Raw genomic sequence first — 15,237 nt, forward strand, 5'->3', positions numbered from 1 at the left:
AAAGGGGTCATTCCTACTGTCCTCCATATCTCCTGAAATATCATGAGCCCTTTGATCGTTCACTCATTCAATAGATATTTTTAGAGTACTTTTTAATATGTCAGACACTGTTTAGGTAGCTACTGGAAGAAGAAGAAGGAGCAAGGCAGATGTGGTTCATGCCCTCAGGAAGCTATGCTTGTCCAGTGCAGCATCTGCCTACTGTAGATAGTTGGCAAAAGGGCCCACAATGATTTCCCTCCCTATATCCACACCCCTTTGCAATGTAACTGCAGCTTCTACCATCAAGAGGTAAGGTCTGTTTTCTACTCCTTGAACCTATAACTTGTGACCACCATGAGGAAAGCAGGGGCTAACATGCTAGAAGATGAGGTTCCATCAGGACCTTGCCATTCTTGCAGGGGTCATCCCAGACCGGCTAGCTGACAGCAGTTCTGGCAACTGCTGCTGCCCTTGCAGTGAGTCCACCTAAGACTGAAGAATTTTCTAGCCCAGACCTGCTCAAACTACTCATATATGGAAGCAAAAACTACATAAATTGTTGCTTTAAGCCACTATGTTTTGGAATGATTTGTTACATAGCAAAAGCTGACCAAGTAACCCTTAACTATGTAAATATGATTCAAAATTTATTTTGGGCACAGAATTTTCTATATGGCTTATCAAATTACCTTAATAACTGCCAACTCTTCATTTTGCGCTGTAGGGACATGGTCTCAGTGTATAGTTGTCAGAATACAGACACCCTGGGAAGGTTTGATATTGGATCTCTGATCTGCAGAATATGAAGTTGACTAGTGCGCTTGAAACGTGACATATAGAATATATTTCTTCAAGAAAATACAAATACACAGGCAGGACATAAACATCTACCACAGCACCAACTCCAAACAAGCAGTTAAAAAGTTCATGTAAATCCAAGTAGCCTTGTTTCCCAAAAGAATGGCGCATGGTGTAAAAAAAAAAAAAAAAAAAAAAAAAAAAACATGAATGAAGAAACAAACAAACAAAAAAACCCCCAAAACCTGTCAGATTCTGAATTTGTATGATTGATCAACTATGTCCTATAGACACAGCCATAAAGTCTCTGATTTTTCCTTCAAGTAATTTCATTATTTTGATACATTATCAAAACTCTCACCAAAGGCTTATGTCTCCTTCCAGATGTCTGTGGAACCGCCTGGACTCTAACAATGACACATCAGTGGAGATGAGTGAAAGAGATCTTTGATTTATCTTAATTCTCAAATATGTCAGAGTGTCTTTTCCTCTTTTCCTGGCAGTGGCTCTTCTCTGTCCAGCCCTCCCAGCTGGGCATTTTGGGAAAGCAGCCAATTCCAGGGCTAATGTGTTTCTGCTGTTATCTGACACTGACGCTGCTTCATAGAGGCAGCAATGAAGATAAGCCCTAATTGGTTGTATTTTTAAAGCAAACCTTTTAGTTACTTAGAACAGAGCTTCCTCAATTAGCTTCCTTTCTCCTCTCTCTGGCTGTGCAGGAACCACACTAATGTGAAAATGCTGCATCTGGACGGGAGTCAAGAGCAGGGTCGGGGCACAACTGCAGGACAATCCTGCTGAACAGGAGAAGCTCTCCGCCAGGCAGGCTGGGAGCTGTGTTTCCCGGAGAGCAGGTGAGGGAAGCACGCTCAGAAGATTTGATGGGACAAGAGGCCCCAGCAGTAGTCCTGGGTAAGGCTACCCACAGCCACACCCCAGCGTGCCCGCAAGAGAGGGAAGGTGGGGCACGCCCCGACTGAGATAGAGTCAATACTTGATAGTGCTCCATCCCTGTGCTTGAACGGAAGTACTTTGTTCCACTGCAAAATGTGTTAACCTTGGTTTAGGATTGAGAGTTTTAAATTGCATTCTGCAATGTATTATCCTCTGGTCGGAGGAAATCTATTTGGATCCCTACCTGTTTTAAGGTACTCACAAGCCTTTGATAGCTGCTGAGGGGGAGAGCTGTTTAGTAGAAGAGGCAGGTTTAGAGGTCTTGATGTGGAAAAAAATACAGAGAAAAGAAGCAGAGTAGAAAAACATTTCTTTCTGGCTTTTACCCAGCCTGAAATGGAATTAGAAGGGACACATGGTAAATTAGTAATTTCCCTTTGGTTGGCAGTGGGTCTGCCATCATTATCTTATACTGTCTAGGGGGCCCAAGTTCCCAAGTTCCTTTCAGCATTAATATCAGCACTGTGAGGATTAGCATCCCGGAGGGATGATCATTTGGGCCTCCTTAGGCTAGGCCTGTGGTCAGTAGGAAAGGGTGAGCCTAGGTGAGCCTGGGGCACGGCAGTGGGGATAGGCAAAGCAAAGTGAGGCATGGGGAAAAGAAAACTGAGAGCAAGCAGCCGCTCTGTACTGTAAGGCTTTCCCTCTGCCTCCTCTGGTTAGGCTTCCTAGTCCCTTTTACGGAGGCATCTGTTCTCACAGTCCTGGCACCTGACCCTATGAAGGTGATGGCTCTGACTCAAGGATTTCCTTCACGGAAAGTTGGAATATGAATTCTGTGTTATAAAATTACAGAGGCTGTGATTTTTGGATGTTGGCACTATGATTTGCAAATTTACTTATTTAAATTAATATTAGTAGTGACGTGGTATGTTTAATTTACCGTCTAGGTTGGATGCCAAATTTTGCATCATCAGTGGCTTATCAAGGTCATATGGACTTAGAGACAATTTTTTCTCTTTTTAATTCTCATCTGATGATCATACCATGTATAAATCTTGACTCTTTGGTGCAGGCCACACTCTGTACTCTGTGCATAGGCATATATCTTACAAAAAATCATCACTCCTCACCATATTAATCCTGACTGGTATTGACTGTTCTAAAACTGAGTTAGTTCTAATAATTAAGTAATATGTTTGCTGTTCTCTTTAGAATTCAGGTATAAAAATTGACAAACCGATGGCTGAACAAGTTAGGCTGGCTTTTTTTTTCTTTTTTTGTCTTTTTTCCTTTGCTGTGACAGTGATTTGCTGGAAACATCTGGCACCCATCACCACAGTGAATGAAGTGATGACCCTTTCTGTTTAACCACAGAACCAGAACAGGACTGACTTTTCAGAAGTGACAGGGATATTGGAATGATATGCATGAAACATATAACATTAAAGAAAATGAGAAGAATTTAGCATCACTTCCTCAATGTTCTAACATCATTAATTTTGCATAGAAGCAACAGCTGTGAAGATACTGATTTTTAGCAGCTTTATGAATTTCTAGTTGGCATATCTCTCTATATAACTAAATATATACAAATTATATAATGAAGTATCTCTCTGTCACAATGACCATAATTTTGCTCCTCTCCTCCCTCAGTCCTCATGGTAGGAACCTCCATCCATTCGTTACGGATCCACTTCTAATGGATTAAAACTTTGGATTGGCACAAACTAATTTTTACGTCATCCCCAGTAGGTGTACCCAATTCTAGAAGCTGCATACCTGATGGTTAGTCCTATCCACTGTATTGGCCGTGGAGGGGTGGTCTCTAGTGTTCTGACGGATTCGAGTGGAGTTTTGTTGCTCAATGGTGGAGGAGGTTGGGATACAGAACTCTCTGAAGCATCGTTTGAAGTTTTCGTCCAGAAATGCATAAAGGACTGGGTTCAGGCAGCTGTTTGTGTAACCTAGAGCAATGCAGAAGTGCCAGGAAACAGTCTGGAATGTAGTTTCTGGGATTGTGATCAAGGCTTTAATGATGACGTAAATGTGAATGGGAGTCCAGCAGACAATGAACACAGCCACAACTACCAGCACCATCCTGGTGATTCTTCGCAGATTCCTGTCCTTTTCTTTGGAGCCAGAGAGCATACGGACGCTCTTGAGGCGTAAGATCATCAGTCCATAACACACTGTAATGATGAGGACAGGCATGATAAAGGCAAAGATGAAAACGCAGATTTTCAGCAGGTTTTCCCAGTACCAGGTTGGGTGAGAGAATGTGAGTGTACAATCTATGGAACCTAGAAAACAATAATTATAAGGAAGAATTAGCAACAGCATCTAATTATAGGTTTGACCAGAGCTAACTTAAACCCATTAAGGGAAGTCAACAATGGAAGATTTAAAGAAATTGAGGGAGAAACTCAGCTCTCTGTTGATTTTTAGGGGGAGTTAGTTTTTAGACTTTTTTCCTTAATATCTCATTTTTTTCCCATTTTAATCACTTTAAGCTTTCATTCAGTCAATAATTGTAGAACTTTTCACTGTGAGCTAGATCCTCTGTGGAGTCTATGTTGACATAAAAATATAATCACAGTCCAAAGGCTAGAGGAGGTACAAGCTAATGGATATTTTCATTCCACTTTTTGATGGGTGGTTCATCATTCTGATATGAGGACTAGAAAGATGTATTTGTCATATGGGCAGGCACTTGAAATTTTAAAACAAGCCTCCACCTAAGGTTTTTTGGAATTTAAGTTCTAATTACTCTTGGAAGAGCTATATTCTTATTTTACTATCATTTTGATGATGCAGAGAAATCAGGAAACAATAGATTATATTTTCTTTAACATGTTTAGTGGGCTTAAAATTTAGGGAAAAATTCCTACTACAAAAAATTCAAAGGCATTTTGCTAGAAAAAATCGCTCAAATTATAATCTAATATGTTGGACCACTCCATACTTGGCTCATGACTTTATCAGCATGTCAGTCTATATATAAGTCCTTTATCCCTTATTCCTGCAACTTACCATGCCTGTACTTTGTTGTTGCCATAAACATTACAGGCAAACCAATGGCTGAAGAGAGGATCCAGTTGCAAACATTGACTATTTTGGCATTGCGGGGAGTACGGAAATCCAGAGCCTTGACGGGATGGCAGACTGCGATGTAGCGATCAACACTCATGGTACAGAGGGTAAAGATGCTGGTGAACATATTATAGTAATCTATGGAGATCACAATCTTGCAGAGGATGGTTCCAAACGGCCATGTTCCCATTAGGTAATTGACACTCTGGAAGGGCAGGGTGCTGGTTGCTAAGGCATCTGCTAGAGCAAGGTTGAAAATGTAGATGTTGGTAGCAGTCTTCATTTTGGTGTATCTAGGAGATGAAGGAGGAGTGGTGGCAAAGTCAGAAGAAGACCAATGTGAAATATAGATCAGCTTCCAATATTAAAAGATATTGCAAGAGTTAGTGGAAGCACTTGAGATTAGATATGGAAGGACTCTTTTCTAATACTAGATTGGCTCCTTATAACCATGTGGCTATGAGCTAAATACAGTTTCTCTACCTATCAGTTTTATAATCTATAAAATGGTTATAATAACAGCTGACATACTGATTTATCACGTTTTTAAAAATGTTCCAGGCACTGTGATAGGTGTAATAGACACAGGGAGCTCTCAGTCACATATCCAAGTCTTACTGATATTCATGAAATGACTATAAAATGAATAATAATTCATTTTAACTCTAAATATGTAAAGGAAAAATTTCAGATATATATAGTTAAAAGTATGGAAAAGTGTAATCATGCAAGAATGGGTTTGTATATATATATATATCAATGTAATGGTGCAAGTGTGTTTATATGCACATATAAACATATATCTGTATACACACATACAGATTATTATGGTGGCAGAAAGAAGAAATGAAGGGAATAGAAGGGGTAAGATAAGAGAAGAAGGAAAGTATCTCGGAATGGTAGATATGCAAGTTTAATCTTACATTGGTAAGAGTAGGTTATTCTAGATAGGTAGACCACCTAAACAGAGTCATGAGTTGAAATGGCTCAATGCATGTGTTTTGGCTCTCCCAAAAGGTAAAATCCCACCAGAGAATGGCAACAAATCTGAAAGGGTAGGAACACAGAGGCTGGTTCTTGGAGGGATTTGTATGCCGTGGCAAGAAGATTGAACTTTATCCAATCCATGGCGAGGAAGCTAAGGCTGTTTGTTTTGTTTTTATTTTTTAATAGCTTTATTGAGGCATAATTGACATACAATAAATGGCATGTAATTAAAGTGTACAATTTGATAAGTTTTGACATATGTACACACTTGCGGAACAATCATCTTAATTAAGATCAGGAATTGGCAAACTGCAGCCTGCAGACCTGGTTGGGCTGCTGCCTATTTGGTTGGAACACACTCGCATTCACTTAATTACTTCTTATCTTTAGCTGTTTTGATGATGCAGTGGCAGAGTCAAGTAGTTGTGACAGAGACCATGTGGCCTTCAATGCCTAAAATATTTACTATCTTACCCTTTACAGCAAAAAATGACAACTCTTGATCAAGATAATGAACATACCCATCACCCCTAGAAGTTTCCTTGTGCAGGTCCTTAATCTTTCCATATTCTCTTCCCTGCCTTGACCCCTGATCTTGATCTGCTTTCTGTCATTTTAGGTTAGTTTTCATTTCCTAGAATTTTATGTAAATAGAATCATTCAGTGTGTACTCTTTTTTTGTCTAGCTTCTTACACTCTGCATAATTATTTTGAGATTCATCTACATCTTGTTGCATGTGTCAATAATGCATTCTTTTTTATTACTAAGTATGGATATTATTATTACTGAGTATGGATATAGATATCATTGTGTGGATATGCTAAACTTGTTAATCTACTCATCTATTAATGGGAATTGAGTTGCAGCTAGTTTTTAGATACTGAAAATGAGCTGTTATGAACATTAATTATATCTTTGCATGAACATATGTTTTTCTTTCCCCTGTGTAAGTACCTAGGAGTGTTATGTTTTCAAAGCCACAGAAATTAGAATTTAGAAGAAAGAAGCAGGTATATTGACAACGCTAATAAATTATATATGATGTTGGAAGAATATCTTGCTAATGTATTGTCAAATTGTGAGATGTATTTGACATTCCACATCTATTTGCCTTAATGTTAGGAACAGTACTCAATTTCACTCTGGGAAACCACTCTTTTTCCACTCTTAGTCTGAAGGTTTTATATTGGGCTCTATTACTAGTTTAAGGCATCAACATGTAAAGTGATTGGGGCCATGGTGAATGAATGTTCAGGGATGGTCTCATGTTTCAACCAGAGCCAATAAGATTTGGGGGGGACTTCTGGAGAAAGAATAAACTATTTTTAGATAATTAAACCTGAGAGAATGTAAGGTTCTTGGAAGGGTCTGTCTGAAAGTGGATCCAACACAGAGGATGTGAATTTAAGAGAGCAAGAGAGGAACATCTACCTGAGCTTTGGACTTTTTGTTTACATGGTGCAATAAATTCCCTTTAAACTTTAGCATGTGTATATTTTTCAGTCACATGAAATTAAGAAGCTAACTCTTTTAGTCCAAGATGGCTGTTGGTTGGAGGAGGTAGTGTTATGGACTCATTTTTTTAGGGCCCTAAATCAGTGTTCAGGAAAGTTTGTTTGGTTTCAATAAGCACTGGGAAGCTGCAGCTATAGTGGAGGATTCCATGAACCCTCTTAGGGTCAACAGGCTCGAATTGTTTATTTGAGCTCTAAAATTCTGATGCCCCATCTTGTCTGTTAAAATTGCAGATGTTGCATTAATGCCAGAAAGTCAGATCTGGGGCCTTTTGAATTGCTTTAGAAGTTTGAATCCTCTAAAAGATTTATAAAGGAAAAGGTAGAGAAAGCCATTCAACTTGAGGAGGTAAAGCAATTTGATTTTAGTGAGGACTTTAAATGTGGCAAACATAAAAAAGGATAATTTAGACAAGATCCTCCAAAGTCCAACAACAAACAAATAAAAACAAGATTAAAAGTATGACTTTAAAGATTTTAGAATAAGTGACTTGGATGCTCAAGAAGTTTAAAAATTTTTGATATTTACAAAAATAAATTTCCCCCACAAAGAAGGAAAAAAAAACCCCAACTGTGTTAGCTACACCACTGATAACAGATCTGCATGATATAAAAGCATGCTCGACTACATTAGTCACTTTCTCACACAGCTAACCTTACATTTCACATCTTATCTTTAAGAGTGTATTATGTTAAATAATTAGGTTCTTTACTGTCAGTTTTATGACTCATCAGACCTTTAACCTTTTCTTCAGGCTCATCTTAGCACTAGGTATTTATTGATGTATGTTTATTTCAGCTAAAAAATTTTCCTCCCCCGGGACGAGATGTTTGTGAAACAAAATTAGGCTAGGGTCCTACATCACAAGAGGAAAAGTGAATATCTACAGAAGCTGTTTCAATTGGCATTTTACAGGAATAAAGCTGTTTGAATTTTCTCAATTTATCCAAAGAGCCTTTCTCTAAAGATAGCCTATGTTCTTACCCCAATTACTCACACTTTGAGTCACAGCAACATACAAAAGAGGGCTTAGCAATTTCCTAAATATATGTCAGAGAATTATACAAGACCAAAGGTTTGAGAATTCTAGTTGCCTCTAGCATATCTCTAAAGGCTTTAATCTAAAGGGACAGTCTGATCAGAAAAGGGATCATGCAGTCCAACAAACACGGGCTTTTCGTTCTGTTCTGTTCTGATGCAGTGGTATGAATGCTGCCCCAGAAAAGTTACATGAACAATCAGAGTCACACTGTAAATCATAGAAGAATATAAACCAGTGTTAGCAAACATGCCGAAGAGGTGAGCTAAAGGAAGGACCATCCTTGCTTGTTCAGTTTACCTGGGTGGATCTGAGTAGAGCCCCTGGATATTAACACTGTACAAGCCTGTTTCAAAACATCCTTTGTACCTATTCCTTCTTACTGTGCCATAAATGAATTTGGTGACAAAATGGACAAAGTGACATAGGAGGGATACATGGCATGTCCTTGGAGTGTCTCTCCTGAACTCCCAGGGCCTTTTTGACCTTGACTGGTTTCACCATGCCCACTGAAAAGGGGCATTTCCTCTAGGCAGAGGCTCAAGCTATTTTTTTCTTTTTAATTATCTCCATTGAAATTTTCCTAGTATGTATTTTTAAAAGTCTGTTCTATGTGGTTGAGTAGCTTATTTGCTATGTAAATCCAAATATATAACTATGCAATAATTATTTTTGAAAAATTATATTCTCAGGACCTTCAGGGTTTGACCCATTTATGGAGCTTCTCGATGCTGTGTTGGGGGAAGAGGCAGTATGAATTCCATTTCATTAGCATCTCAAATATTCTCCTGGATTTCATATACACTTTTTGTTTATAAATGCCCTTCCTTTCTTTGTGTTTATGGAAGAATTCCTATTTATTTTCAGACCCATTCTTGATGTCACTTTTGCAATTACTACTAGTTGCCAAAACATCTTTGATTTTGACCAACTTATGTTAAATGAAGCCACACTGAATCAATTACTTGTGTATACCCAATGGGCTTTGCAAACCTTTTGTTGTTATTGTTTAATTTGAGTTAATTTTTGAATTATGATGGCCTTGTCTCTGGCCAGAAAAAAAATGACCAAGGAAGCTTGAAAAGAGGAAGAACATATTCTAGAATCCAGTTTGTCAGTTTAGTACCATGTCAAGCCCTTCACATTGCTCTGCTAGAAATTCACAGCAGAGCCAATTGGGATGTGCAGAAGACTTTCACCTCTTTTTGAACTAATTTTCTGCTATGTTTTTACCAAACAGATTTTTTTCTCCTTTTTTTTCCTGTTTGCTAATCCCAGTGAAGTAGAAAGGTACCTAATCTAGTAAGGATTCAATGAACCCTTTCTAGCACTTTTCTTGTAAAGATACTTTTCTTCCATCTGCTCTGACTTTGATGTCTACTCACCCTCAAATAAAAAATTCACACTTTTAATAGAGAAAATAAGTTATTAATTAATGAGCAAAGTGGTCATATGACTATCTACTTAAAATTCTCATTGTCCATTTCATTCTGATATTTCAGGCAAGCGTGTGTGTGTGTTTGTGTGTGTGTGTGTGTGTGTGTGTGTGTGTGTGTATGTGTGAAAGAGAGAGAGAGAAAGAGAGAGATTTGAGGTCTAAAACAAGAACCAAAGTCAAAGTCAGTGATGATACTCCCATTGAGTATTAACATAGAAAGAGACCACATACTAACTTATTATTTTCTATTACGTTCTCTATTAATGGAAGTGGGAACAGGGGATTACTCACTTTGCTATCTAGAATGTTTTAAAATATTTCACTTACAATTATTTCAAAGTAGTTTTATGTGTTTGATGACCAAATTTCTAATAGCTTATACTAATAAAAGGACAGAATAATAAACCTCAGACCTCTGAATCTTGTGGACAAGAAAGTGACTATTGCCTACCAGTTTGGCTCAAAAAAGAAGCACAGAGAAAGGCTTATAGGAAATTAAACAAAGAGGAAACTTCTTCCAGGGGTTAATTGGCTTTTTCGGTCTCTGTGTCACCAGAATATGATGACCATCAGGGACTTTTCGGTTGAGTGTTACTCTCTCTTTATTCACACCCGCTTCACTTTTTGTTCTCTCTTTTTATTCTTAGTTTCATTCTCCTCCCATTAATGATAATTCGTGAGAAAAATATCTTTCACACAGAGCAAGGGAAAAATCTGCTTTTTTGAAGTAGATTGAACTGATGAACCTTTTAGATAGAAAATGTGAAATGAATAAGTGATTATATTTTTGCATTTGTGGCTCGGAAAAATCAAAGTAAAATCTGTGTTTCCTCTTAATCAGTGTAGAATCTTAATGACATTAACATTGAATACATTTCTATCATATCTTTACTGCTGATCTCATCATTTCATTCTCTATTGGTTTCTTCTTTGCCTATTTTCATCTTTATTTCTCTTATTTTATTGTATGCATTTTTTGTAAGGTTCTTGAAGTTCTCCTTATGGAAATGGAACTGAAGTGGAGGATGGAGTGAGTACATGGCTACCTGTCAATGCACTACTCCTGGTCAGAGGAAAAAAGTGAGATACTTCCATTATGGCCAAGAGATTTTGCTTAACCATTTTTTTGGGGGGCGGAGGGGGGTTATGCTTTTTTAGAAGTGCTTATTTCCTGCTTTATTTTGTTTCTGAAAATTTTACTTTGGGAAATAAATAGCATTTATTTCATCAGAAGTTTATATAAAAATTATGTCTTGCCTACTTGATGCCAAATTCTGTGATAAATAATGTTTATATATCATAGAAAATATTACTATGCTAAATCCACTGGTATATTTAACCAGTATAACTGGTTGAAATATTCTTGTCTGTAGCTTTAGATTTGTTTTCAGGAAAATCTCATCTCAGACTCACTGACTTCAGAAACAGCATGAGAACATCTACCTCAGAGCTAGAGCTTTTTGGTTCATAGATAACAATGCTTTGCTTTTATTTTAAAGAACTAGTTTTTAGAACTTAGAAATATCTTAGATTTCAAATTTGGAAGGTCTAAGAGAAAAAGAAATGTCTTCTATTTTAGAATCTGAAAGTTTTGTACATAAAAAACAATCAAGTACATTACTACCAATTTCAAATAATGCTATATCCCTAGGTATTTATTTAAAAATGAAGGAACAAAAGAGAAGAACAGAACTTCAATATATGACAAAACAATTCTACCAACACCAGTATTAGAAAATTACTTTCTGAAGCTCAAACATATGCTATAGATTATAAATTTTTAGAAGGCATAGTCTGCCTATAAAACTATTACCTATTATACTTAATACAATAAATACAACAAAGACTTCATTTATACTCTTGATGATGATGTGCATATAATTGCTCACTATAACTAAAATAGGAAAGATAGCACAAATGGAAAAATTAAAAGAAATAAAAAAAGAGAAGATTTATCCTTCCAGCACAGAACTTAGCACAAGATAGGCACCAGTAAATGCTTGTTGAATGGAATTAAATACAGCAAGAAGGATATGGGTTATTTTATTTTATTATAGTAAGATAGCCAAACTTTTTTTTTTTTTTTTTAGAGAACCAACAGTTTTTAAGTAAAAGTGAAGACAGAATATTCTTTTTTTCCTGTCAGTTCATTGTCAAATTAAAAAAAAAAAAACAGTTAAAAATAGATCTGCCCAACGACCCAGCAATTGCACTGTTGGGGATTTACCCCAAAGATACAGATGCAATGAAACGCCGGGACACCTGCACCCCGATGTTTCTATCAGCAATGTCCACAATAGCCAAACTGTGGAAGGAGCCTTGGTGTCCATCGAAATTGAATGGATAAAGAAGATGTGGTTTATGTATATAATGGAATATTACTCAGCCATTAGAAATGACAAATACCCACCATTTGCTTCAACGTGGATGGAACTGGGGGGTATTATGCTGAGTGAAGTAAGTCAATCGGAGAAGGACAAACATTATATGTTCTCATTCATATTGGGAATATAAATAATAGTGAAAGGGAATAGAAGGGAAGGGAGAAGAAATGGGTAGGAAATATCAGAAAGAGAGACAGAACATAAAGACTCCTAACTCTGGGAAACGAACTAGGGGTGGTGGAAGGGGAGGAGGGCGGGGGGTGGGGGGTGAATGGGTGACGGGCACTGAGGGGGGCACTTGACGGGATGAGCACTGGGTGTTATTCTGTATGTTGGCAAATTGAACACAAATAAAAAATAAATTTATTATTAAAAAAAATAAAAAGAACTTTGGCCAAAAAGGTCATGTAATGATAAGTAGGTACTGATAGGGGTTTTCCAAACCAGTTTATCCGATCACCTTGTTTTACGGTAGAAGAGTCCAAAGCATGGAGAGATGTACAAATGTTTGAGATTTTTTCCCCCTATTTCCTTAGGCTTCACCTAAAGGTACAATGTGTCTTCTGTACTATGATGTGGGATATGTACATTTCTGGGAGTGCATTGCTGATAACATTGCAGAGTAGTTTGCCCCAGTAATATTTGGCTCACTAGCTAAAACATGGTAGGCATGCAAAGCTTTTTAATCTTCTCAATATGATTATGCTGGGAACATCCTGGAAATCTATAGAGATATTTTCTTATTATATTGAATGTTATAATAGAATCATAGCTTTTAAAGAAGAGCTGAGTTCATATCTTTTGCTTTATTTTCTCACAATCCTCTATCAATTCTATGTAGTTGACACACAACCTCTCTCTCAAGTTCCATCGCTACCTTTCCAGCTCTCTTTTGAACATCTGCACTTGCTATTGGCTTCTCAAATGCAATATTTCCCAAATGTAGTGATTCTTTCTTACTCCTTAGTCACTACTAAGGAGTGACTTACACAATTACCAACTGCAAAATAATCAGTAACATCACTTAAAAAGATGTAACAAATGGTGAATTGAGATAATTAGGAAGAAGGATCAACAGATTTAATTACTTTCAAGAAATAGGAAATAAAGGAGGAAGGGCATAATATGGGTCCCAAATTCTAGTATTGAAGAATAGACAGGTGGTAATACCATTATCTAACAGGGAAGGAAGAGGGAAAAAGCAAATTTGGTATTGATAGTTTGATTTTGAGCCTGTTATGTTGTAGGACAAAGGAAGAATGGTTATATTTGAATTTCAGCTGGAGCAATTCATTTATAAATCATCAGCCTCTGGATGATAATTCTGATCATGTAAGAGGATGAGATCTTATGGTAAGATCCAAAATGTGAACAGTGTTAAGGCAGAGAAGGACAATGTTTCAGAAAAGGATAGAGAAAGAAGGAGATAAAGGAAAAGGAGAGAGAGAAAGAATATGAATGTGTTACAGGGGATGCATCAGAATGGGTGGGAAGGAAATGAGCTTTGAAATGTCAGAGCTGGAATGTGGGCACAAGTCTTTTAATCACCAGACATACTTTTTTTGTAAGGGGGGATTTGACTTTTATAAATATTCAATCAAAATATTTCTTTCCTATTATGACTATATTTGATTGTAAAGTATAAAATACAATTATTCAGGGATAATAAAACTCTTGAGGACAATTGTTTGAAATAGAATTTATCAGAATTCTTGCTTTGGAAAGCATGAATTTGTAGCAGTCCTACAGCCATTAGTATGTCTATATGTGAAATTGCTTATTTTAGGCATCTTAACATATTAACTCATATATTACTTATTTGATAAATGTTTTTCTGATAAATCTTATAAGTCACATAAGAAATTTGATAGATATTTCCCCAAATTTGACAATTTGAAAATTTATACAATTCCACTATCAATCTGTAAAGGAAAGAAATTTTTCTAAAGAATCAATAAAAATAAATTTTGATCAACTGTGCTAGAGGAAAATTAAAATAATTTTCTTTTTTCCGTAGAAAATGATAATACAAAGTTGTATAAAATGATGAAGCATTTAAAAACTATACAGCCTAAAATTTAGGAATGTATTACAGAAGCATGGCAGGGGGATAACTAATAAAAATATTATTATTATGGATTTTGTGATGTTTGTGGTATTTATCAGCTTAAAAATTTTTAAAAGATTTTATTTATTTATTCATGAAAGACACACAGAGAGAAAGGCAAAGACATAGGCAGAGGGAGAAGCAGGCTCCAGGCAAGGAGACTGATGTGGAACTCGATCCTGAGACCACGGGATCACGCCCTGAGCCAGGGGCGGGTGCTCAACCACTGAGCCACCCAGGCATCCCTAAAAAAATTGTATTTTCATTGATTTTTCAACATAATTATTTGTTTTAATTTATTTTCTTTTTCTTTTTTTAAATTCATGATAGAGACAAAGAGAGAGGCAGAGACATAGGCAGAGGGAGAAGGAGGCTCCCTGTGGGGTGCCCAATGTAGGACTCGATCCCAGAACCTCGGGATCACGCCCTGAGACAAAGGCAAACGCTAAACCACTAAGCCACCCAGCTACCCCTTTGTTTTAATTTCTAATTAATTTAAATTTAATTCAATATAATTAATTTGAATTTGAAATTCCAAAGTATATGAGCTTTGAGCCCTACCTCACATATTCTGAGCCTCTCCTTGCCTACTTCTCAGCTTCCACACACAGGGCACTTCCCGAGATTCAATCCGTGATATCTCTGGTTTCTGCCCTGGGCTTTCTGCCACTCAAGTTAACTAGAGGGCTCACTTACTGCATGTGGCAGGGGTGCCTCTGGATGGCACAAGTATTCTCAATTCCAATAATCTCCTACATCCTATATTTGGATTTCCTCCCTATAATGCAAGACTATCTCAGTTCTTCTCTCTGCCTTGCCCATTTTATTCCACCATCACTACCCAGTGGTACCATGAGATGTTCTGTGAGGCACCTTGTTCCAGAATTCCAGCCAGTTATGAAGTCAAATCTTTTACTGTTTTATATTCACAGATTTGTGATTTATATTCCCATAATGAGTTGGTCCCTGGAGTAAGATAGTGAGGTGGGCAAGTGATAA

At 37.1% G+C, this 15,237-nt stretch overlaps 1 protein-coding gene across 1 annotated transcript in view; it reads right to left on the reverse strand.

The window, feature by feature from the left end:
• Positions 1-15,237, reverse strand: part of OPRM1 (opioid receptor mu 1) — a 64,997-nt gene that overhangs the window by 15,489 nt on the left and 34,271 nt on the right. Inside the window, exons 2-3 of the mRNA XM_025998026.2 lie at positions 4,708-5,060; positions 3,457-3,977 (exon numbers count right to left, since the gene is read on the reverse strand). Coding sequence (XP_025853811.1) covers positions 3,457-3,977; positions 4,708-5,060 — 874 coding nt within the window. The remainder of the gene's footprint in view (positions 1-3,456; positions 3,978-4,707; positions 5,061-15,237) is intronic.

This window comes from Vulpes vulpes, chromosome 1, assembly GCF_048418805.1.
Source record: "Vulpes vulpes isolate BD-2025 chromosome 1, VulVul3, whole genome shotgun sequence".
Taxonomy (NCBI): domain Eukaryota; kingdom Metazoa; phylum Chordata; class Mammalia; order Carnivora; family Canidae; genus Vulpes; species Vulpes vulpes.